The 22,094-nt window shown below is 38.0% G+C and overlaps 2 protein-coding genes across 4 annotated transcripts; one reads left to right on the forward strand and one right to left on the reverse strand.

Annotated features, from left to right (window-relative positions):
- Positions 1-1,302: 1,302 nt before the first annotated feature.
- On the forward strand, positions 1,303-8,776 carry LOC113281180. 3 transcript variants are annotated; one of them, XM_026529846.1, is made up of 12 exons: positions 1,303-1,483; positions 2,311-4,815; positions 4,924-5,059; positions 5,151-5,242; positions 5,652-5,890; positions 6,183-6,269; positions 6,357-6,456; positions 6,720-6,939; positions 7,056-7,187; positions 7,280-7,343; positions 7,909-7,963; positions 8,064-8,776. In XM_026529846.1, the coding sequence occupies exons 1-12, from the start codon at positions 1,382-1,384 to the stop codon at positions 8,484-8,486; spliced, it is 4,155 nt and encodes a 1,384-aa protein (XP_026385631.1). In that variant the 5' UTR covers positions 1,303-1,381; the 3' UTR covers positions 8,487-8,776. The 3 variants fall into 3 exon arrangements, with proteins under 3 accessions (XP_026385631.1, XP_026385632.1, XP_026385633.1); XM_026529847.1 differs by having other exon boundaries at positions 8,067-8,776; XM_026529848.1 differs by having other exon boundaries at positions 4,934-5,063.
- Positions 8,777-13,848: 5,072 nt separating this feature from the next.
- On the reverse strand, positions 13,849-20,774 carry LOC113281181 (probable alpha-mannosidase At5g13980). The gene is made up of 29 exons (XM_026529849.1): positions 20,355-20,774; positions 20,175-20,258; positions 19,971-20,059; positions 19,425-19,599; positions 19,216-19,335; positions 19,044-19,130; positions 18,884-18,955; positions 18,652-18,765; positions 18,418-18,518; positions 18,233-18,326; positions 17,974-18,141; positions 17,784-17,873; positions 17,631-17,696; positions 17,479-17,535; positions 17,178-17,397; positions 16,946-17,085; positions 16,765-16,836; positions 16,359-16,418; positions 16,135-16,206; positions 16,006-16,053; positions 15,793-15,912; positions 15,638-15,703; positions 15,420-15,532; positions 15,218-15,302; positions 14,949-15,059; positions 14,776-14,871; positions 14,629-14,676; positions 14,429-14,497; positions 13,849-14,333 (listed from the first exon to the last, which is right to left on the reverse strand). Exons 1-29 carry the CDS (start codon positions 20,589-20,591, stop codon positions 14,127-14,129), a joined length of 3,081 nt encoding a protein of 1,026 aa, XP_026385634.1. The 5' UTR covers positions 20,592-20,774; the 3' UTR covers positions 13,849-14,126.
- Positions 20,775-22,094: the final 1,320 nt, after the last annotated feature.

The following is a 22,094-nucleotide window of genomic DNA, read 5'->3' on the forward strand; positions in this document are numbered from 1 at the left end:
GTTAATACTAATTAAGTAGGATTACCACTAATTAAACAAGGGCAAATTAGCCATTACCTCAAGTATTTGGATAAGGGGTTATTGAAATTAGGTTTGAGTGACCTTTTTTTGTCTTCTAGTGTGAAGCCCATGGTGTTTTGGGACCCCCAATTAAACTACTGAAATTTGACATGATTAAACTCCAACTCCGATGAAGAGATGATTTTAAGGTCTTTTTTGCCAACTTATCTGCAACCTGGTTACAGTTTCTTGGTGTGTAAATAAATCCCAAAAAAATTATCACAACCGAATGAATTGTCACACTCGTTTTTAGAGAGGTTAAAAAGGAAGGCTGTTATTAGGGCGTCACACTCCAATAGAGGGGCTTCACTTGGATTTTTAATGTCCAAAAAAGTAGTTATGGGATATCCTAACACATATACAAAATGTTTAGCTTACCCTTTAACTAAAATAAAACTTAAAAACCGTAGAAGTGATTTTACGTCCAGGTTAGGATTAATTCCAACCGTAAAATTTTATTTGCATGTTGTTTAACGTCCAGGTTTGGATTAGTTTCCAACCGTAGAAGCTCATTTTACGTCCAGGTTTCTTTTAATTCCAACCGTAAAATCCGATTTTACGTCCAGTTTTCTTTTAATTCCAACCATATAAGTGATTTTACGTCCAGGTTTAGTTGAATTCCAACCGTAATTTTCAATTTTACGTCTAGGTTTAGTTGAATTCCAACCGTAATTTTCAATTTTACGTCTAGGTTTAGTTTACTAAATTTTCCTTTCGTCAACCTAGCCGTAAATTTCAATTTTACGTCCAGGTTCCTTTTAATTCCAACCGTAGAAATTGATTTTACGTCCAGGTTTTAATTGATTCCAACCGTAGAAATAGGTTTTACGTCCAGGTTTGGATCGATTCCAACCGTAGAAATTAATTATTATCTAATTAAATTAAATAAAATTAAAATTAATTAAAGGATTATTTGGTCATTATAAAATTATTTGAAATAAGAAATTTTTAATATTACTTCTGGGTGATCCGTTTTTATCCTATTAGGTAATACTCCTCTAATTGAATGTGACGCCGCAGTAATAACCTTCTTAAAAAGGCAGCCAGGCAAGAAATTTTGTTTGGTGAGTGCACAAATGTGTTCACAGGTGTCATTATACCCTATGACACGTTTAGTAAGGGCAACGGCCCCAGTTTACTTGGAGAAGAAGGGTTTTAGAAAGTCACTCTCTTTTGACTTTCTATTTACTTTCGTTTTCATTTTCCTCTCCGAGAGAAGGTTCTCACATTTCTTTACTCGTCTCTAATTTGCGCACTTTCTTATATTACTACTATCCTGCGCACACCTCTGCTTAACCTGCACCTTTAATTATCAGTTTTAATGGCGCCAACAAGAAGGAAGAAACGTATGAGAGAAGAAGAAGATACTCAATATCAACACTCTAAAACTAAAAGAAAGCTTTTACTCGGATCTAGAGTTGAGGTGATTTACTTACTACTAAATTTTTCTAGGGCACACTCATTATTTTGACTTTGATCTCTGTTTGTGGTGGTGGTGGTGAGGATAATGCTGGTTGTAATGTTTGCATTTTTTTAGGGATAAAATCATTAGCACCACTATCAATACCACCGTAACCAGCAAAAACCACCGCCATTACTAGCTAGTGGCTCTGATTTTTTGATTTTTTCTGCTGTTGTTATTGTTGTTGGTGGTGGCGGTTTCAAGGAAGGTGTTGGTAGTATTGTACACCACCACCACCATCGTAAAAGTGGTACCAATCCTGATTAACTACTATTTACCACTAAATTGATCGATTTCCTATCCTCCCTAGTTTATGGGTAAATTCGAGATTTCATTTGGTCCAGTGGCAGTGGTATGATTGTTTCTTAGGGTGCCGAGAGGTTACGAGTTCGATTCTTGCAGTTCCCCAGCTCAAGCACAATAGGAGATTTAATCATTACTGCTGAAAGAACAGTCCGATTTTAATGCATAGCAAGTGGTGTCATTTGTGCAAAGGATTCTACTAGCCGGAGTTATAATATAGTTTTATCTTAATGCTTCATTATGATGTTAGTTTGCAGTTAATTTCTTATGCGCCTTTGGTTTTTTACTCGTCGGATACCTGTGTGGCTGTTGTTTACTTTAGGAATCTACTACTGAGTTGCATTAATTTTAAAGCATGCTTAATTGTTAGTTACGCTGGTATGCTTATTCTTAGTTGTTGATGTAACTTTCTGGAGAGTATGTTTGAAGGCTACAAGATGTTCGAGCCGCAGTATTGATGAAGTAGAGGTTTTTCTTTTTTGTAGGTTAGAAGTCTTGAAGAAGGCTTTGCTGGTTCATGGCATTGTGGTACGGTCATTGCATGTAGTCATCTCTGCCGTGTTGTTGAGTATGATCATTATTACGTAGATGACCAGGGTTTAGAGAAGCTCAAAGAAAAGGTTCATGTTTCCTCATTACTTGAAGGAATCTTATTACCTGAAGGTCTTAATTATCGTGGTATAATTAGGCCAATTCCTCCTCCTTGTAAACATGAAACCAGCTGTCTAAATTTTGGACTCTGTGTTGATGCATTCATCGATGATGCATGGTGGGAAGGTGTAATTTTCAGTTACGAAGATAAATTATTAGAAAGATTAGTATTCTTTCCTGATTTTGCTGATCAGCGGATGATAAAAATTGACGAGTTAAGAGTAACTCAAGATTGGGATGAAATCGGGGAATGTTGGATAGTAAGAGGAAATTGGAAGTTCCTTGAATTGATTGAGGTATTCCCAAATGCTGTAGTTTCAGCTGCACAGATCTGGCATGACCTAAGACTAAAGGAAGGCTTCAAGAATAATATTAAAGAGTGGACTTGTAATTTAAAGTCAATGTGGGTTGATTTGGTTGTTGAATCTGTTTCTCAGAATTTGGATATATCTGCTGAGCTTGCTTATGAAGTTATCTCTGAAAAAGTTGGTATTTATTCAGTTAATGTCGAGGAGTGCTTGACGAATGGTGTGCCTTTCGGTAATGAAGAAGCTGTAACCACACAAATACAAGATTTGTCGGTTTTCCATTCTAACAACTTGAACTTATTATCAAAAAATGATATTAGTTCTAGATTGATTCGTGAAATAGATGATGGTGCTCAGGAAGCAAGGGGAGTTGTTATGTTTTCAGGTAAGGGTTTTTTCCAATCTTGTTATACTGCCGGTGAAGAAGATGATGTTCAAGGTGTTGGAGCTGCTGTTGAATGTCCTGTAAAAGGTTCCTCGAGTGATGATGAAGACCCGACTTACAATGACCCAAGCCTTGGATGCCCCAGAGGTATGGGGTTAAGTCAGAAAAGAATACATGCACCTACAGATTCAGGATCAACAGGGAAATGGATGTGCTTACCTCTGGGCACAAATGAACTTCCTGAAGCTAAATACTTCCCTGAAGCATTAGAAAAATATTTAGTGACAGACAATGATGTATGCAATCATGATTTACAATTAAAAGCTAGGATGCATCTTTCTTATATGGGTTGGAGAATTGAGTGCAGAAGTAGAAGGTATATGTGTTCAAGTAGTAGGACTGATTTTCGCTATATATCACCAAGGGGTGGCACACCCTTGTATTCTCTTCGCGGTGCATGTCTGCAGGCTATGGAATTTACCCGTCATTGGCGGGTTCCTTTATCAAAGATCTGCAGAAACGATCAAGGTTGTGCTTCTCCTCCTCCTTTTTGTCTGAAACCTGATTCACTTTATTCAAACACTTATGGAAGTCATAGAACACCTTTTATTCGTTTCAAATCGGATGTTCATGTTGAACCCGAATATTGCCCTCAAGCTGTGTGCGATTATCTGAATGGATATCAGAGTAAAGGATGGCGCTGGAAACATGATAAAAATGTAAAGGACTTGCGTGAAAAGGTAAAGAAGCACCTCTCAGCTGAAGGTTGGACTTTCTCTCTCCATTTTCTGAAGGATAACCGGAGAGATCTTCGTTATACTAGTCCAAGTAATTCTGCATCATTTAAATCTCTTGTGACTGCTTGCATAGGATATGTTAAAGAGGTATGTGAGTGTATGAGCCCATCTAGTCATGATAAATTCCTTTCTAATACTATGCACCCTGAGGTCTTAGGCAATATATTGGCTCAGAATGGGCTGCTCTCTAAGTGTTATACTGAGCCATCTGGCTCATCACAACAGTCAAAAGACAATCCAGAAGTTGGTATTATGCAGGAAAAGAGATGTAGGGATGAGCAACGGAAGGGACAAAGAAACAGTTATCCCCATCTTGATAAAGAAAATATGGTGAATGCGAAGGTGTCTGAACTTCAATCGGACGACAAGTATAATAATACCCATGTTCCACGTTCAATCAAAAGGGCACGACAGGTTGTGGTACCGAGTTCTGGACATTGCAGCCCTCAAACTATTCTCTATTGGTTGATCAAAAATGATGTGGTTTTGCCAAGGGCAAAAGTACGTTACTTAAGTGTAAGAGATGATTCTGCAATTGGACTAGGAAAGATAAACCGCAATGGAATCAAGTGCAATTGCTGCCAAAATGTTTTCGGTCTGTATAAGTTTGGACTTCATGTTGGTAGCTGTTATACCCCGCCATCAGCCAGGATTTACTTGGAAGACGGAAGATCGTTGTTAGATTGCCAGAAGCAGCTGCAGGAAAAATGCTCAAATATATATGCTCAAAAAAGAGATCTGGTGCTCAAAATGAACGATTATATATGCTCAATTTGTCACCATGGAGGTACATTGTTGCTGTGTGATCAGTGCCCATCCTCATTTCACTTGAACTGCCTTGGGGTAGAGGTGCGTTTCATTATTCGAATATCTACTTCAAATTAAGTTTAGGGTGTTTCGTATTTGCTTCTATCTTAAACTTTTGGATTCAATTTAACAACTGGTGATGCTGTTTAGGATGTGCCAGACGGCAAATGGTTCTGCCCATCTTGTCAATGTAGAATATGTGGCCAACAGAGCAAGCTTGGCAGTGATTCTGAAGAACATCTCGCTGAAGAGAAAGTTCTATGCTGTGACCAGTGCAATCATGAATGTAGGTTAGATGCCTTTGTTATCCAAGAGCATGTGTTTTGTTTTGCCTAAGTGTTTAGTATTTCACCATTTTATCTTTACATCTTATGTAGATCACATAAGGTGCATTAGAAAAAGAGGATTGAGTAAGCTGGACCATAACAACCTGATCATTGATTGGTTTTGCAGTATGAGATGTGAAGAGGTATACACCCTCCTACATTTCTCGTGAAAGTCTTATTTGCTGGTTATTTTATTTCATGTTGGCCAACATTGTTACTTTTGTGATTCGTCTAATTTTTAAAGGGAGTTTCATCAATGTCCTGAAGCATGACACAAAGAAATGGCGATACCTAACAGTTTTATATAGCAGAAAAAAAAGACTTTTTGTTATAGGACTTGGTTTAGATGGAGCTCTTTTTTTTCGAACTATTAGTTCGTTTCTGGAAGTGATTGCCTGTAAACTTGGGCGAACATTCTTGTAAGGCAAGGTTCCACATTCCGCAGGGTGTTCATTTGGCTTTGCAACAAATTATCATCACAATATTCTGTATTATTAAGAGTTTAGTGTGGATAGTTAGTATGCATTCTCATTTTACAATTTTTGCATGCAGATATTTGCAAGTCTCCACAAACTTTTGGGCGAATCTGTTCCAGTTGGCAAGGATAATTTATCATGGACGATATTGAAATCCGCAAGAGATGCTTCTCAACCTTTTGCTACGTCTGAAAATGAGGCTGCGATGGAGTTTCAGAGCAAGCTCAACGTAGCGCTCGCTGTAATGCATGAATGTTTCGAGCCCATTAAATATATGAGTAGAAATCTTATTGAAGATGTCCTTTTTAACAAAACGTAAGGCATCCTCATTCTTAATTATTCAGATCAGTAGTTATTAGATTGATGAAAAAAGCAGATTAAGGAAGTAGGTAAAATGTTGACAATGACCCGCACTCATCAACTTCTAGATTTTTTTGTTTGTTTGTTTTTGTCAGAGGTGCTTGGACTACATGCTACTTTGGAGGATGGATTCCATCCTTCCTTTTCTCCACTAGTGATTAGCTATTCTTTTAGTTTTTTAGGTTCTAATTATATCTTGCTCTCCGGTATCATTGCGTTGATTATTCTTATTTATCACAATATCCAGGTCAGAGCTGAACCGATTGAATTTTTGGGGATTTTACACTGTGCTTTTGGAGCGAGACGATGAGCTCATCTCTGTCGCAGCAGTCAGGTATGCTATTCTATATCATAGTTACTAGTGAGTCGACTGGTATAATAGTCCACTATCTAATTGGTTGAGCTCACAAATCTTTTCCAGGATACACGACGAAAAGCTTGCAGAAGTACCACTTGTTTGTACGCGTGTCCAGTATCGTAGGCAAGGGATGTGCCGCATTCTATTTGATATTCTTGAAAAGGTAATTTATTCCTCTTCTTTTTATTATTTTTTTTTAAAATTTTTTTTGCTATAGCTTCACTTGATTCAGGTTCTGCTTTTATAACCACAGGGGTAGTAGTTACTGAAGGAAAGTCCGGTCCAAATTGTTTGAATTTCCATATTTTTCGCTGGCACTACTATTTTTTTTCTATCGGAGTGCTGCATATTCTGGTCCTGGAATTCTTTTCTTTTGAGAATTCATAACAGAATGATTCATTTTGTTTCTCGCTTTTGTTTTTGCAGAAGCTCAGACAATTAGGAGTGGAGAGAGTGATTTTACCTGCTATACCTCAAGTTCTAGGCACATGGACTACTTCCTTTGGTTTCTCTAAGATGACAAATTCTGAGAGATTAGAGTTTCTCCACTACACTTTCCTGGATTTCCAGGACACCAGAATGTGCCAGAAAATTCTAAGGATGTCGTCACCTACATCTGCAAAACCAACAGCAGAAGCACCAAAAGGTATGCAATTTTTCCCTTCTGTCAATCAAAAGTAATAATTCTCATCTGAACTAGATTTGTCCACAAAACCTTGCTCCTGGACATGTTAATGATGTAGAAACAACTAATTTTAACAGAACTAGCGAGAGAATCAAATGCAAACGTGCAACAGTTTGCTAGTACATGTACTCCTGTGGATGCTGTTGCTACTACAGAAGAATCAGAACAACCAAGACCACAATGTGCGAGACTAATAGCAGAACCAAGAGGTGCATAATTTACCTCCTTGTCAACGCAAGTAATTCTTATTTGAAGTCGATTATTTGTATTGTTCTAAAACAAAGTTTTGCAAATTTCTCAGGGAACCGACCCAAACTTATATTAAAGATTAAACGAAGGAAAGAGAATGATGTAGAGTCTATCAGGTATTGTTATGGTGCTGTCCCAAAACTGGAAACAAATCAATGTTGAATTATATAATAAACTTCAAGTATTAAGACTTTCTTGGTTTCTTCTTGGGTAATTTCCAATTTCATCACTCTTAATATCTTATTGCTGAGAGACTACAAGAACCTTGATTTCGTTGGGTGACAAACATGTTATTATGTCTCTATAGATACGAATGAATAAGAATAATCAATGTCATGATTTATTGGTTACACACATTAAGAGAAATGAATATCATTGGAAATTCAAAATATCCTGGTGGATTCGTATCTGCATCCATGTTGATCGTGTTATAGACTCATCATGTACAGACCATGGAACTAGTATTATGTTACCAAGGCTTCCTTAACTAGGATCACTGGAAATTCAAAATATCCTGGTGGATTTGGATCGCGTCCATGTAGATCATAACTAGGATATTCTGTGACTAAGTATTTCCTGAACATCTTTTGGTTTTTTATTGATGTATGTTATAATTTTCTTGTTTGGAGTTAGTTAAATCTAGTTCAGAATACACCTCACAAAATTTTCTTTTGTCAAAAGCGGCGCAAAAAATGTTGTTCCTGATTTAGCCGTGGCTGCTCGTCCTCTCGATGTGGTATGATTTTCCTCACTGAAAGAAAAAACTCATTACTTTCTTTTTCCATATCACATTATTTTGTTTTTACTTTTTAGTGTTTACCATGTGTGTGTGACAGAAGAAGCCACTGCAAGACGAGTCTGACCGAAATTGGCAAATCTGTGAGCCATGCATTGCTAAGAGCTTGTCGAATGGTAAACCACGTGATTATCAGTGCACACAGGAAACAACACTACAAGTTGATTCTGAGCAAAATCCGAAAAATACAGAATTGGGTGATTCTGAGAATTCTGCATTGGCAGTTTGCAATGAAAACCAGCAGGAAAAGAGGGGGTCCTGTGTCAAGTTCTACACACGAAGAAAGGTATTAGAAGCTTATGTAAATACTCTTCCTGCATTGGCAGTTTACAACGAAACCCAGCAGGAAAAGAGGGGGTCCTGTGTCAAATTCTACACACGAAGAAAGGTATTAGGAGCGCTTGTAAATGCTCTTCCTGCTGCAGAGAAATCAGAGCAATCGCCGCATATTGAAGAAGATTAGTACGTAAAGTTACTGTTGCGCAGGTTTCTAAAAGATCTTAATGTGTACTCTGAAACTTAATGCGGATTTTTTGTGAACCCTGATCCATCAAAGTTGGGAAATACTGGTAATTTAGTTTCTCCCAGTGATCCATCATTTTGTTCTAGTGTTTTCCATCTCCATCATTTACTTGTAAGGCCTGAGCTTTTGGCAAGGGTTTGACAAGAACCTTGCTTTTTTCTGAATGATGCTAGCTCAGTGTATGATTTTTGCTTTTGATGTTTTGGAAGATTAAAAATGTTTGTTTGTCAGTGATCCTTCCTGCAGCATAAACTTAATTGATGGATTGAAAAATATACAAACTAGAAAGTACAGTAAGTTGAAAAAAACGGGCCTAGATTTGTAGCTCTAAAAAGAACAGGCCTAGATATCTTTTTACCCATTTTTATCCTGGCATTTTTAGGGGCGACCCAAAAGGAATTAGGGGCGACACTAAAAGACAAAAAAGGTCACCCAAACGTAATTCTAAGCTACCCCTTATCTCTGATTTTTCGAAATGGCCAATATGCCCTCATATAATCGGGAGCCTACACCATAATCGGTAGGTTGAATTGAAACTATACCTACCGATTATAGTGTAGATACTTCGACTAATAATCCCTTGTATAATCGGTAGGTTATTCAACTTGTAAGACTACCGATTATAAGGAGCCCCATATTCAACCTTGGCCAAATTCCATAGGTTCTGAGGGGGGCAGAGCCAACCATAACCACTTGGCTTAAGTTATGGATGTAGCCATAATAGGAAACTAAATAGGTTACAAAAAAAACCGATTATAAGTTGCCCCAAAATGAGTTTTTTCTAAAATCCTTCACGTAATGAATTTTGAAACCTGTTATAATCGGAAGTTTGTACAGCTTCACAACCTACCGATTATAAGGAGCCCTAAATCGAACACTTGCCAAATTCCATAGGTTTTAAGTGTACACAACCATCCACAACCACTTGGTTCGTGTTTTGGATGCAGCGGTAATCGGAAGTTTAATATGTTCCACAACCTTCCGATTATAAGTTGCCCCAAAATGAGTTTTTTCAAAAATCCTTCATGTAATGAATTTTGAAATCTAGCCTAATCGGTAGGATATATTACTTCTTACCGTCCGATTATACGAAGCGTCAAATCCAACCTTTGCCAAAATCCATCCGTTTAGAGGGTACAGAGCCAGGCATAACCATGTGGCTCGTGAATTTTTAAATCTGCTATAATCGGTAGGATATACAACTTATAAAGTTCCCGATTATACATATAATCGGAAGTGTAATCCTGTAATCGGTAGTCTGGGGTCTATATATTAGTGTTTGGAAATTGTTTTTGGGTCATTGTGAGATATCTTCTGATTGAGTGAGAGAAGAAGAGAAAAAAAGAAGAAGAAGGGGTATATGTTGCCAACTTCCGATTGTTTCCAACTTCCATAAACATGGATGAGTACGAAGAAGAACGTGAAGTTGTTGAAGTTCAAGGTACCGTTTAGAGATGACGATTTGGGGTATATGTTGAATGATCCAAACTTTAATGGAGATGAAACCCTAGATGACGACGCTTTCATGGAAGAATATGGAGAATCACCCGAGATCGAAGCTAACGATGCATCAAACATACATGTATGTTGTTATCAAACTCTAATACCCAAGTTATCCATGTTATGTGCATTTGTGTGTGTTTTTGAACGTGAAAATTCGATTTCTGCATGCATTGAATGCCATGAACGACATATATTCGGTAGTTAATTTAGTACCATATCTACCGATTATTGGAAATCGGATATCTGTTGATGTAATAATCTGCCGAATATGGAAAAAATCCCCAAATTGAAAGCTTCAATTTCTCACAATCGGAAGTTTTATACATCCACAAACGTCCAATTGTAAAACTTTGCCCCAAATACGAAATTCTCCAAAAATGAAATATTTGTGATTCTTGATATTTCATAATCGGTTGTTTATGAATTACTTTTACCTCCGATTATTGAAGTTTTCTTTACAGGAAAATTGTTCGTTTGTCTATTTCGTTAATCAGTAGCTTATGGTCTTAATAGGCTACCGATTAATCTATAATCGGTCGGTCTGTGTCCTAATGGTACCCGATTAATCTATAATCGGGTGTGTTGTCTCTAAACTATCTTCCGATTATTAATCAACAACTTGTTCTTATGGTGCGTAGGCGATTGTAGCGGTTAATGACGATTATTATTTGAGGCCGGATACTTCCCTACGCTATGGAAACGATTTGGTATGGTCATGAATCATCTTTTATTTTTCCAATCATGTATATTACATGGTTATGCTTATTATTTTTGTTTTGTTATATGCACATTTAGATATTTGGAAGTAAGAAGGAGGCAAAGGTATGGCTTGTGAACAAGGCAAAAGAGAATATGTGCGTGGTAGTTCAGAACCCTTGTGTGAAGGACGTTAGATTTGAAATGGTGTGTGAGCGAAGTGGGAAGAAAAAGAGTCACGAGGGAAAGAATAATAAGTATGTAAGGAAGACGCAGAGGAAGAAGTACCGAACTCATACAAAGAAGATTGAATGTCCATTTAAGATTGTCTTCTATAAGCCCTATGGTAAGGAAAGTAAAGAGTGGAAAATGTCTAAAGTTGCTAATGGTTGTCACAACCACGATGATCCGGATACTCTTATTGGACATATAATGGTTGCGAAGTTAAAACCACATGAAATGGAGACGGTGAGGTCTATGCGTATCTAAAAGGCGAGTGCGATCTTAAGTAAAATAAAGGCGGACGACCCCGACAACTTGTCTTCTTTGTCTACAATTAAGTCGGCCCTAGCTACGATCAAAAGGACAGAATGGGATGGTAGAACAGTCATGCAACAATCGCACTGGTTAGCTGAGTTACACGACTACACGTTGAGAACGAAAGAAAATGATGGTAAAGTGGTACGTATTTTCTTGGCACATCCCAAAATGATAAAATTAGCTCAGTGTTTTCATCAAATTTTGTTGATAAATGCCACATACAAGACAAACAAATATAACATGCCGTTGTTGAACATTGCTTGTCACACTTCGGACAAAAACACGTTTATCATTGCATGGGGTTTAATGGATCATGAGAACAACATGAGTTTCATTTGGATGTTGGAGACGTTGAGGTCCATTTATAATGACGATAATTTTCCAAGGGTTATTGTAACGGATAACGATCAATCCTTAATGTATGCAATAGCGGTAGTGTTTCCTGAAGCCCGAAATTTGCAATGTACGTGGCACATTCAATGCAACATCAAACACAATTGCCATCTCCATTTCCAAGCTAAAAAACCAAGGAAGGGTACCAAGAAGTCGAAGGAAGAGGACGAGCGCATTAGTAAATTAACCGTGGGACAAAGAGAGGAAGAGAAGAGGTTATTTGATGAAAAATGGAAGGAGGATGGAATGATTTGGACAGCGTTCATGAAAGCATGGGACAAGATCGTTTACCCCTTTTTGGAAAAGCCGGAAACGATCATGAACTTTTTGGAGTGATCTTTGCTTTGGATTTCCATACTCTCGCACAAATTGGCTATATACCCTCGCCCAAAAGACTTCGGGTGTTGGCCTTCCTGCTATCACATCTTCACGTCTTGTTTCATGATACCATGTTTTCACAATGACCAAATATTCAACTGCGTCAAACGTTGCCATGCTTGTTAGTTGAGATATAGAATGAATTCACAAGAGTAGATGATGGAAAATGTATTTGTAGAAAACACGATGCTATATATGTGTTGTTTGGTGCATAAATAAGAAGAGTTTACCCTCCTTATATAGATGAGAGTCCCAACGTCTCTATTTTTTGAAAATATGGCCGTTGATGCATACTTTTACAAGACTGTACTGAAATTACGCACAATTATTCCACACAGTCGGTAGGAAATTGTTGAACCAAAGAAACCGATTATGAGTAATCGGTAGATATTGATAGTTATATACTTCCGATTATAGGCTGTTTTGTCAACAAAGTTCTCAGTCTCATTAGAGTAATATAATCGGAGGTTTATCAATATGTACAATCAACCGATTGTGTGTGGTTTTCGAGGCACGGCTAGATTCTTTTGAAATACGTAGCCGTTGGAGTATAATCGGTAGGTATATAAAGAAATCAAACTTCCGATTTTCATAAATATTTTGAAATTCATAAAAATATCACCTACGTATCATCATAATTTTACATTGAACTTCCACAATTCTATTACAAGGTATTATGATTAGCGTCGTGGACGTGTTGGACGAGTCCTAAACGGATTAAATCTTTCCATCGTCCTAAGGATTCTAGAATGAGCTTGATAACGGAAGCTTGATCTTTTCCATCTCCGCCATTTCCCGAGAGATCGTTCTATAATCTCATCGTTGGTTTCACCCCTCAATCGATATTGATTCACAAGATAAGTTAAATGGACGAATTCTTCGACGTGTCCGTTTATTGAACCAATTCGGCAGAAAAGATCAGCGGAGTGGCGGTTGTTTGGGTTACCGGTGTCGGCGCAGAATTTTTCGTGAATTCTCCCCAAATAGCTCATACCCATTATGCCGCCTTGCTTACGTTCTTCTCCTCGTCTCGGATAGAATTGAACATAGCGCCTACATAAAGATAAATCTTCTTCAATCTTGAACTCCGTTGGATTGATGAATGGTTGGGGCATTATGTTGAAGATGATGTTGGAGAGAGTTTAAAGGTTCCATAGAGGGTAAAAGGATACAATCCTTATATAGAGTTTAGAGTTCCAACGTCTCTATTTTGTTGGGAAACTGTATAATCGGTAGTCAAATAAGGTGATGTAACTTCCGATTACACAGTTGCCCCAAATTTGGTTTTTGCAGAAATCTCAAATTTTTCGAATTTGAGAACTAAAATAATCGGTAGATAATAGGACTTCCGATTATACAGTTGCCCCAAATTTTGTTTTTGCAGAAATCTCATTTTTTTTCGAATTTGGGAACTAGAATAATCGGTAGTTAACCTGCCTACCAATTCTAAGTTGCCCCAAATTTCTTCTTTGACGAAGTCACCAATTTTGGGAATTTAGGAGGTATTATAATCGGTAGCTTCGTGAGGTTCTCAGTCCTACCGATTGTTATAGAAGCCAGATACGAGTTAGGCACAAAAACACACTTAATCGGTAGTATAGTCACGTTAATAAGCTTCCGATTGCGGTATATTAATCGGACACAAAAAAGCTTCCGATTGTGTAAGGGCATTAACGTATTCTCCGCGTTTTTGGACATCCCTTAACGTTGTGTATGGGTTGGCAATAAAAAAATCGCCCCTAATTCTTTTGGGGTCGCCCCTAAAAATGCCAGGATTTTTATCTGTAGACCCTAAAACTAAATCGCCAAACTGTTTCTGAACGAAAATGGATTCCTCTTTACATCATCAAATGATTTCGTTTTCATCATTTTTAGAAGATTATTATTAAACTGATAAACAAGATATTGTCCAACACATTAACTCAGTGCCCTTGCTAGCCACAACATCTCTTCCCCACAAGTCATTTTACTAGAGATTCAAGAAGATAGTTCGTTCCACCGTCAAACCACCATCAATGTCTGGAACAAACCACCATCAATGTCCACCGAAGTCGATAGTTCGTTCCACCGTCAATGTCCACCAAGATCGATAGTGAACGTACGAATTTCCATTGGGCCTAGTTCAACGACCAATTTCGCCGGGTCAAGCGCCCCACCCTTCACCACCTTAGGTGGTTTTACCTTCGAGGAGCCTTCATTTTTCCAGACCAATCTCTTTCTCTCCATTTCAGCTCTTTCTTGGTTAGCTGATAAGCTCATTTCTGTTACTTTGCCAATCTGGCGAGAGCCCAAGCAGTGTTACACAAAAAGCTGTGAGTAATATGAACTAAGGGCATGACAGATTAAATAATCGACCAGGTAGCTAGTTTCACCTTCTTGTATGGGAACAGTTTTTTTAGTTCCACGTGCGCCATCCTTGATAAGTCCTTGTCCTCACCCATCTTAATTTGACATATTGGAGTTCATGACACAGCGAAAAAACAATTAGCAAGCTAAATGGCTCAAAGAATACATTCAGTTATATAAGACACAGCAATGCCTGGTAGTTATAACCAAGACAAAAATAGAAGACCTCGTATAGGTGAGCCATTCGTACAAGTACTTTTCCGTCTACAAGCTCCTGCAAATTCGACAACATTACGAATATCTCTAATACGAAGCTGGGAAACAGTTCATCAGCAACCAACACGGATGCCATATTGAAAATGCCGGCCCTTACCTGTAAGGTTAGCATTGCAACATTATCAGGTAGACTGTAAGAGGGATCCATCCCTGAAAAAGACGTAACATGAGAACTCCTCCAATTATCACCGTCCTGTAAATGAAAAAGAATTCATCAAAAAGCTATAATGCATGACATGCCAGAACAAGGTCGATTTTTTGTTAATGCACCTGTTCACTGAAGGCTAAGAGAAACGGCGAATATATTTCTTGACCAAATGAACGGCGCCACTTGGCTCCCTCCCCCAGAGGGTCAATCCTGAGATAAAAGTTGCCTTGAATCTGCAAGTAGTCCAGTTATGTCATAAGGTGTCATATGGTGCACTTGAAGTCATTTATCGTCTTTTTGAAGACTCCTGCAAGAATTATGTACTGATTGCAAAACCAGATTTTGTAGAAAGATGCTTGTCAACAAGAACAACTAGGCAAGTTGTGCTTACTATTAACCCCGTGCATTTATCAGCGACACAGACTGTTTCACTCAGTGCTTCTGCAACACCTCTGAAATCATCATAAACCAACCTCCTACACAACATTATAAGGAAAGGCATGGTACGCGTCTAAGAAACTTCAGTTAACAAACGTTGCACATCTTTCATTTCTTGCATTTTGTGGACAAAAAATGGAAATTGAAGAACAAACCTATGGAGCATCAGCTCTACTTGTCCATCCATTAAACTGGATCCACCCACTGACCGGTCTACCAGAACCGAAAGCTCAGTCTTGTCATCTTCTATATATATTCCAAGATTAATCTGTATGCAGTAAGAACTTCATTAATCACAGTAAAATGCATAATAACAGCTAACCTTAGAGCCAGAACGCTTAGATTGAAAGTTTTGCAAGTGATGAAAACATACTGGATAGTAGTTTCCAGCTATAGGTTGGTTTACTTGTAAGTCCCAATCTGCTCTGTAGTCTCTGACCTGCAATTGAAATGAAATATTGGCATTGGCATTGCTGGACCAAGCACATCAAAACCACTTTCTCCCTTTCAAAGAGCGTGTAGACGTACCCTTTTGATAAAATCCCGTCCATTTGAATCCGTGTAGAACGTTTTGTTGGTCTTCAAGGTAGTCGAAATTTTAGTTGTAATTTCTTTACTAAGTTTATCTTCAATAGGTATCGGCCCAACCTGAAATTTGAGAACGTCACCAGGAATTAACATTCTAAAGTTAGATTTCTAGACCTCGGGTGAATGGATGTACTGGTACTAGTAGGAGCTTACAATGAATTCCACTTCAGCATGTTCCTTCCCCTTGTACACTCTTGTGATCTGCAAAATGTTTTCATTTGGATTAACCCTCACATACTACTATAACATTTTTGAGCTAGTACGGGTGCATTCGCGAAGTACCTGATGTATCCATTCATTAACCTGTTGGTGTACTTCATCTAATACTGGTCCTCGTAGAACAGTCACAGGAACCTGACAGTGACAAAACATTGACTACAGTTCAGACACTATTTCTTTAAATAATTGTAAACTATAGGAACTAAGTGGAGCGCCTTTGATGAACCTGGCAATTGCTATATTAATGAATGGGAATTCCTTTATTCGTAGGCAAAATATATGTATACCTTTGAGCCAGATCTAAGCGGAAATGTACCATTAGGACGAAATATATATGCTCCAGATGCCTTCACCAAAAAATATATAAAAATGCAATGAAACTGTCAGGCATAATTGTACAAAATCAAAAAATTAAAACCCAAGAGCTATATTGTGTGAGGCACTAGGCGATGCAAGGCACTTCGTCTTGCCTAGCGCCTAGGCTCGCCTAAGGCGCTAAAGGTGACCAGAAAAACAAATTAGAAAGGTAATGGCTCACGTTCTTGGCGCCTTGGTGGGGTTTATTAGTTAGGCGCCACCTATACGTCCCTTGCACCTAGGACAGCGCCTAACTCGCCTTTCACAACATAGCCGGAGAGCAAAAAAAAAAAAAAAAAAATTCAAGAGGAATGCTGCATTGACAGAAGTAGTCACCTGAGGGTCTTGAATATCACTGTAGTCATAACCAGTGTAAAAACTATATGACTGATGCAGAGGAGCTTTGACCTTGACAATGTTGATAACAGACAAAAGATATCATCAAAACTAAATGTAAGCAAATGTGGAGATTATTAAACAAAAGCCTAGATAAATAAGGATCGATGTCGGTGCACACCAAGCTTCTTCTATTGATATACTGAGTAAGTTTTCCTTGATGAACATCATATATAAGTTTCAAGTTTCCTTGCCCAACTTCTAAAGTTCCATTTCCATTTCTTTTTGATCCATAAACTGTTGACTTGGACAAACTAGCACCTGCAATTTCACATTAGAGAAATTAGAACAGCCGAATGTGAGTAGCTTGCAAATGCCGCGGTACATCAGAAATGGCAACTTGGTCAACAAACCTCCTGTTTTGGTTCCAGAAACAGTGTAGGTGCTGAAACCAAGAGGAGGTACAGATGCAGAAAATGCAAGCCAATACTTGGGTGTATCACTTGGTGATTTACCCAAGTATGCCTTGACATGATAGTTTCTTATGTTCAAAGAAGCACTGGACAGTGGTAAGAGCTGTGATTCAATTTCTCTTCCACTGGAATCCCGGACCGTCACTGATTCGCTGGTAACCTGACACAAGTTAGACAGTGTTAGTTGACAGCTTATAAGATCATGGACTGCCTGCAAATTTCAACTGGTCTCTCAACTTACAGGAATCCGGACGATATCCTCCCTCTTCCACCCAAGTGCGTTGTAGACAACAATGACCTACAAATTGAATAAACAACACCAACAAGTTCATAAAATTGAAGCTTGTGATCTAATGGCACAAATAAATCAAACAAAATGGAATAAGGACTTACAAAACTTTTCCCACGAGACAAATCGACTTCAGTCGGTGGACAATAACTTATGTTTAAAAGTGGGCACTGAAAGAAACTGACGCACGTTATTGCTTTATAACAATGGTTACAATATAAACAACTATACCGCTAGCAGGAGCTTCATTAGCTTGCCTGCTCAACTTTAGTTGCCGGTTTCCCAGAACTTCGATTTCTAGTTGAATCTGTCAAGCTAGCAAGTGAAGATGCAACCAAATCCTCAGCCTGCAGAAAATAAAGACGAATAAATGAGATTTTCTTACATAAAGGGTAACTATGATGCAATGGTCACACAATTATCGAGATGCTAAAAGAGAATATTCACCTCGACATAACCCATTGATAGTCGTTTTGCATAATCGTTAGCTACATGCTGCTTAGATGTTCCACTAACTGCATCATGATGCTGAGCAATTGCCAATGCATCGGCTAAACTGTCCGTATTAGGCCTTGATTTATTCCTCCCTTTAAAGAATTCCAGTTGCCTTGCTGCCTGAGAATATACATCGGAAACTACTTATAAGCAAGCAACCAAGGTTACAGAATTCAAAATAAATGTGTGAAGAAAAATAGACATAGCTTACCAAATAGTAACCACTCAACACCCTGACATAGCGTTTCAAAGCAGGTCTACTGGTGAAGTATCCTGTCCAGTAAGAATTTGCTCGGTCCGCGTAGCTGATATACATGCGTCAGTGCTTAAGAACACATGAACATGAGAAGTAATTAACTGAATAATGAGCTGCATCTTTCAATGTGTTAAACTCACGGAAAAAAATCGCCGGTCTTGAGCGGCCAGGATTCATGACTTGCCCATTTTGCATCGGTGTAAATGGATGGAGTTGAATAAAGTGCATTGACACGCCCATCCTGAAATCGTTTAAGCCAAAAAATGAGGTAATTCGCTTCCTAAGATGCCAAAACAGCTTCTATAAAGGAAATGCGTATACTGCAGATGCATTGCTCCAAGTGTTTCAGAGAGATATTATTGCGAAAGGCATACCATATTCACATAGTGTATGAACTTGTCCATCTGACGGAACCATGAATTTGCGTATTGGTACTTAAAGTCTGTCCCCATGGTCCACATTATATGATTTGTTCGAGTTACATTTGCCTGAGAAAAAGAAAGAGCTTCCTCAACTTTGTGTATATGGAGTAAAACATTCAACTTAGTAGTGAGCCAGTGATATCGTATTAGCTATTCGAGAACGGTACAGGCATGAGGTGCATACCTGTGATATCGCATTAGCTACAAAATCATCGACTCTCTCTTGGACATTGTAATCAAACAAGTCATGGTCATCCTAAATCCGAAAAAAACACAGACAAAAATGAGTTTCTGAACAAAAACGCTCTTCAAAGGGGGTTTAGGCAGCTGATATTATAATTTACCTGTACCACAGGAGATGCATCATTAACTTCGAAGTAGAAGTTACTGCTGGGAGGTTCATAATTTCTGGTCAGTGCACCAGCAAAAATCTGCATATTGCAGCAAGAGCTTGGTGGTCAACACATGATAAGGGAATATAATTCAGAAGTGCACCAGTAATAGATTAAGTATCACCTGAGCTGATGAAGCAAGGGTCTTAGAACCTTGCCAGACAAACTCGAGGCGCTTTTCATTTTTACGCTGTTGTAAATCTTGGTAATCGATCCTACCGAAGAAAAAAGAATCGAATCCTACCTACAACCACCAAGGTTTGGCTTTTTACATTACAAGGAAATGTGCATATATTTTGCAAGACATGCTTGAAGTATCCTCTTTAGCTGTACCTCGGCTCCCAGCAAGTAAGCTTGGACTGCTGAATGACCAAACGGATCGATTTGCCAACCGATTCTAGGAGTCTGATTAAACACTTGCTTGATAAATCGGTGCCCAAGTGTTGTTTGGTCGATCATGTCAATGTAATGTGGTGCCGCCTCATCGTGCATACACATTCCCCCATTTCTTTAATTGCAAAACATGTACACACAATCTATAATCAAATCCAAATTGGTACAGCTATGTATAAGCTGACTGTTCGGTGTCCAGATCTGACTCGGCTCCTGGCTAGGCACGAATCAAATCTCAAACCGTTCTTTGAGTCAGACCTAACTCGTGACCTGACTCAGACCTAATATCTAACTCGGACTCATTTGAGTCAGAAAATAAAATACATACTCCTGACTCATGTCATTGACGCCCATATTTTTGAACCAGTTGAATCATATCCGACTCAAAAAACAAATACATATATTGAGTCAGATGATTAAAGATCCAAAAAAAGAAAAAGAAATAACATGATGTAAAATCTAGCAGAAACAAAATTGAGTACATACATTAGTTCTAGTTGGCCTGAGCGAACTAGCTTCTTAACTATATCTTGCACAGTATCGCTTTGTTCATTCCACCAGCGCTGAAAGAAGGCCTGCATCAACCAAGTATAGCCACGATAGCGTCTTAATTCTTCGTGTAAAAAAGTATAATTCATAAAAAAAGTATAATTCGGGGTAGCCATTAGTAGGCCAAAACGATCATCTTGCCTGCTCAACATAAATGAACTTGCGATTTTTATCAGCTAATAACGCCGGAACCATAGAATCCAAGACATTTTGAACGCAAGCTATCTGAAGAAAACAAACAGCAAAGGAAACGTTCGTTACGAGCTCTGATAACAACCGAAATGAAATAAAAGTACTTTTTCAAGGAGAGACAATGGAAACCTGGATTGAATTGTTAGATCCAACATAATACTGATCAACAGTCTTTAACCAACCAACATCATCATGAGTATGAGCAACTAAATGAACATTAAGCTTCCCATGAACTATACTTTGAGAAGTATTATACGCTATGTACTTCGATCTTACACCGGCAAAACTTGCCAAAAACAGCATAAACACAACAAGTGCAGCAGTGGTGGTGATATTGCTAGCCATGGAAGTTTCAAAGTTGAGCATCCGAGATACCAGCAATGCGGAGAAGTGTTTTTCTCTTAAAATGTACCAAGTTATATAGGAAATCAATAAGAAACTAGTAGGAACATTCACTGCCTGTCCTATGTATGTGATCTGTCCCTTGTGAATTCATTTGAGATTGAGAACATCGAAGAAACAATGAAATTCAAATAGTGTAGGATCAGATTTTCATTTGTCTTCTAGTAATCATTGTTTTGCTTTATTAAGTTTTGTTACAGATACATGTGAAGCCTACAAGAGAAAACAACAAAAAGTTTAAAGTCAGTTTTTGTGTACACATGATTGTTGGCACGGACGGAAACGTTTTTACTGCTATCTTTTCTTTTTCCATGAAGTCGGGTTTATTTTTCCTGGCATATTTTTCCTAGCTTGATCGGGGTATACCCAAATTAATTGGGGTATATCTAATGAGATAAAACTCAAGACATTTTGAAGTAAAAGAAGCCACCCCTTAACCTTGTATTTTCTAAATGGTTAATATGCCTTGTTTAATTAACACTAAAACAATCTGAAGGTTAATTAATTCCGTTTAGTTGAGTTAGATTAAAACTTATGAATTTAAGTTATGAAATTTTGTTTTTGATTGAACTTTTGTGGGATTTTTTCTTTTTTTTTGACAATATCTCTTGCAAAAAAAATGAAGTACACAACCGAAACACTTCTAAAAAAGGGGATTGCAAATCTGTGGTATGAAATCATATACTCAAAATCAAAGAAGAAATCCACACTTTCAGTTTTGAAAGTATGAAAAGTCGGCAAGGTCGACTTATGAAGATCATGCCGACCTTCTTAAGCCGGCAAGGTCGACGAATGAAGACAATGCCGACTTATTATGGCTGGCTAGGTATACGAATGGAGAAGGTGCCGACTGTAATATATTTTGACACACAGGAGACTGTTATAAATGCGTATGTAGTCGGCATGGTATTGATTTATTACCTTGCCGGCTTTTTGTAGTCGGCAATTATTAACTTTCTTACCTCGCCGGCTAGAATTTAGCCGGCACCTGTAGTAATCTTATAACCTTGCCGACTTTGGTTATCCAAAAAAAAATTTGAATTCTAATAGATACAATTCACTTTATTCATGCAATTTTGGTTACTACATTGATTGAAACATAAAATACAACTCCTTGTCGACGGAAAAACGAATGCACTTAACATGTGTTACTACATGGAGTATTGTTTATATGTCTAAACGTTTTTGCTATAATAAACAGTTGTGCTTGGACACAAAAATACTAGCCTAATTATAGTTAGATGATACATTTCACTCTGTAGTGCCACCTGCTTAACTTACTCTGTAGTGCCATTTTCTTAACTCAAAATTATTGAGAATGTGAGCATGTAAGAATATACTTCTATATAATTTATTATTTGGACCAATTGGGCGGTCTTCTATCTTAGTGAAAATCTTGATTTCTTCTCCTTGCTTGCGCTGCATATATTTAGGTTAAACAATTTCGCGTTTTCATTTTATTAGATT

Source organism: Papaver somniferum, chromosome 5 (assembly GCF_003573695.1).
Source record: "Papaver somniferum cultivar HN1 chromosome 5, ASM357369v1, whole genome shotgun sequence".
Lineage (NCBI taxonomy): Eukaryota > Viridiplantae > Streptophyta > Magnoliopsida > Ranunculales > Papaveraceae > Papaver > Papaver somniferum.

Excerpts from the sequence above, each read along its gene's own strand:
- LOC113281180 (XM_026529846.1), top strand. The coding sequence starts at position 1,382 with ATGGCGCCAACAAGAAGGAAGAAACGTATGAGAGAAGAAGAAGATACT. Across the intron at positions 7,188-7,279 it reads ACTAATAGCAGAACCAAGAG|GGAACCGACCCAAACTTATA; the intron begins GTGCATAATTTA and ends CAAATTTCTCAG. Across the intron at positions 7,964-8,063 it reads CTGCTCGTCCTCTCGATGTG|AAGAAGCCACTGCAAGACGA; the intron begins GTATGATTTTCC and ends TGTGTGTGACAG.
- LOC113281181 (XM_026529849.1), bottom strand. The coding sequence starts at position 20,591 with ATGCTCAACTTTGAAACTTCCATGGCTAGCAATATCACCACCACTGCT. Across the intron at positions 19,600-19,970 it reads TCAGGCCAACTAGAACTAAT|AAATGGGGGAATGTGTATGC; the intron begins GTATGTACTCAA and ends TTGCAATTAAAG. Across the intron at positions 14,334-14,428 it reads AACTGTTCCCATACAAGAAG|ATTGGCAAAGTAACAGAAAT; the intron begins GTGAAACTAGCT and ends GGCTCTCGCCAG.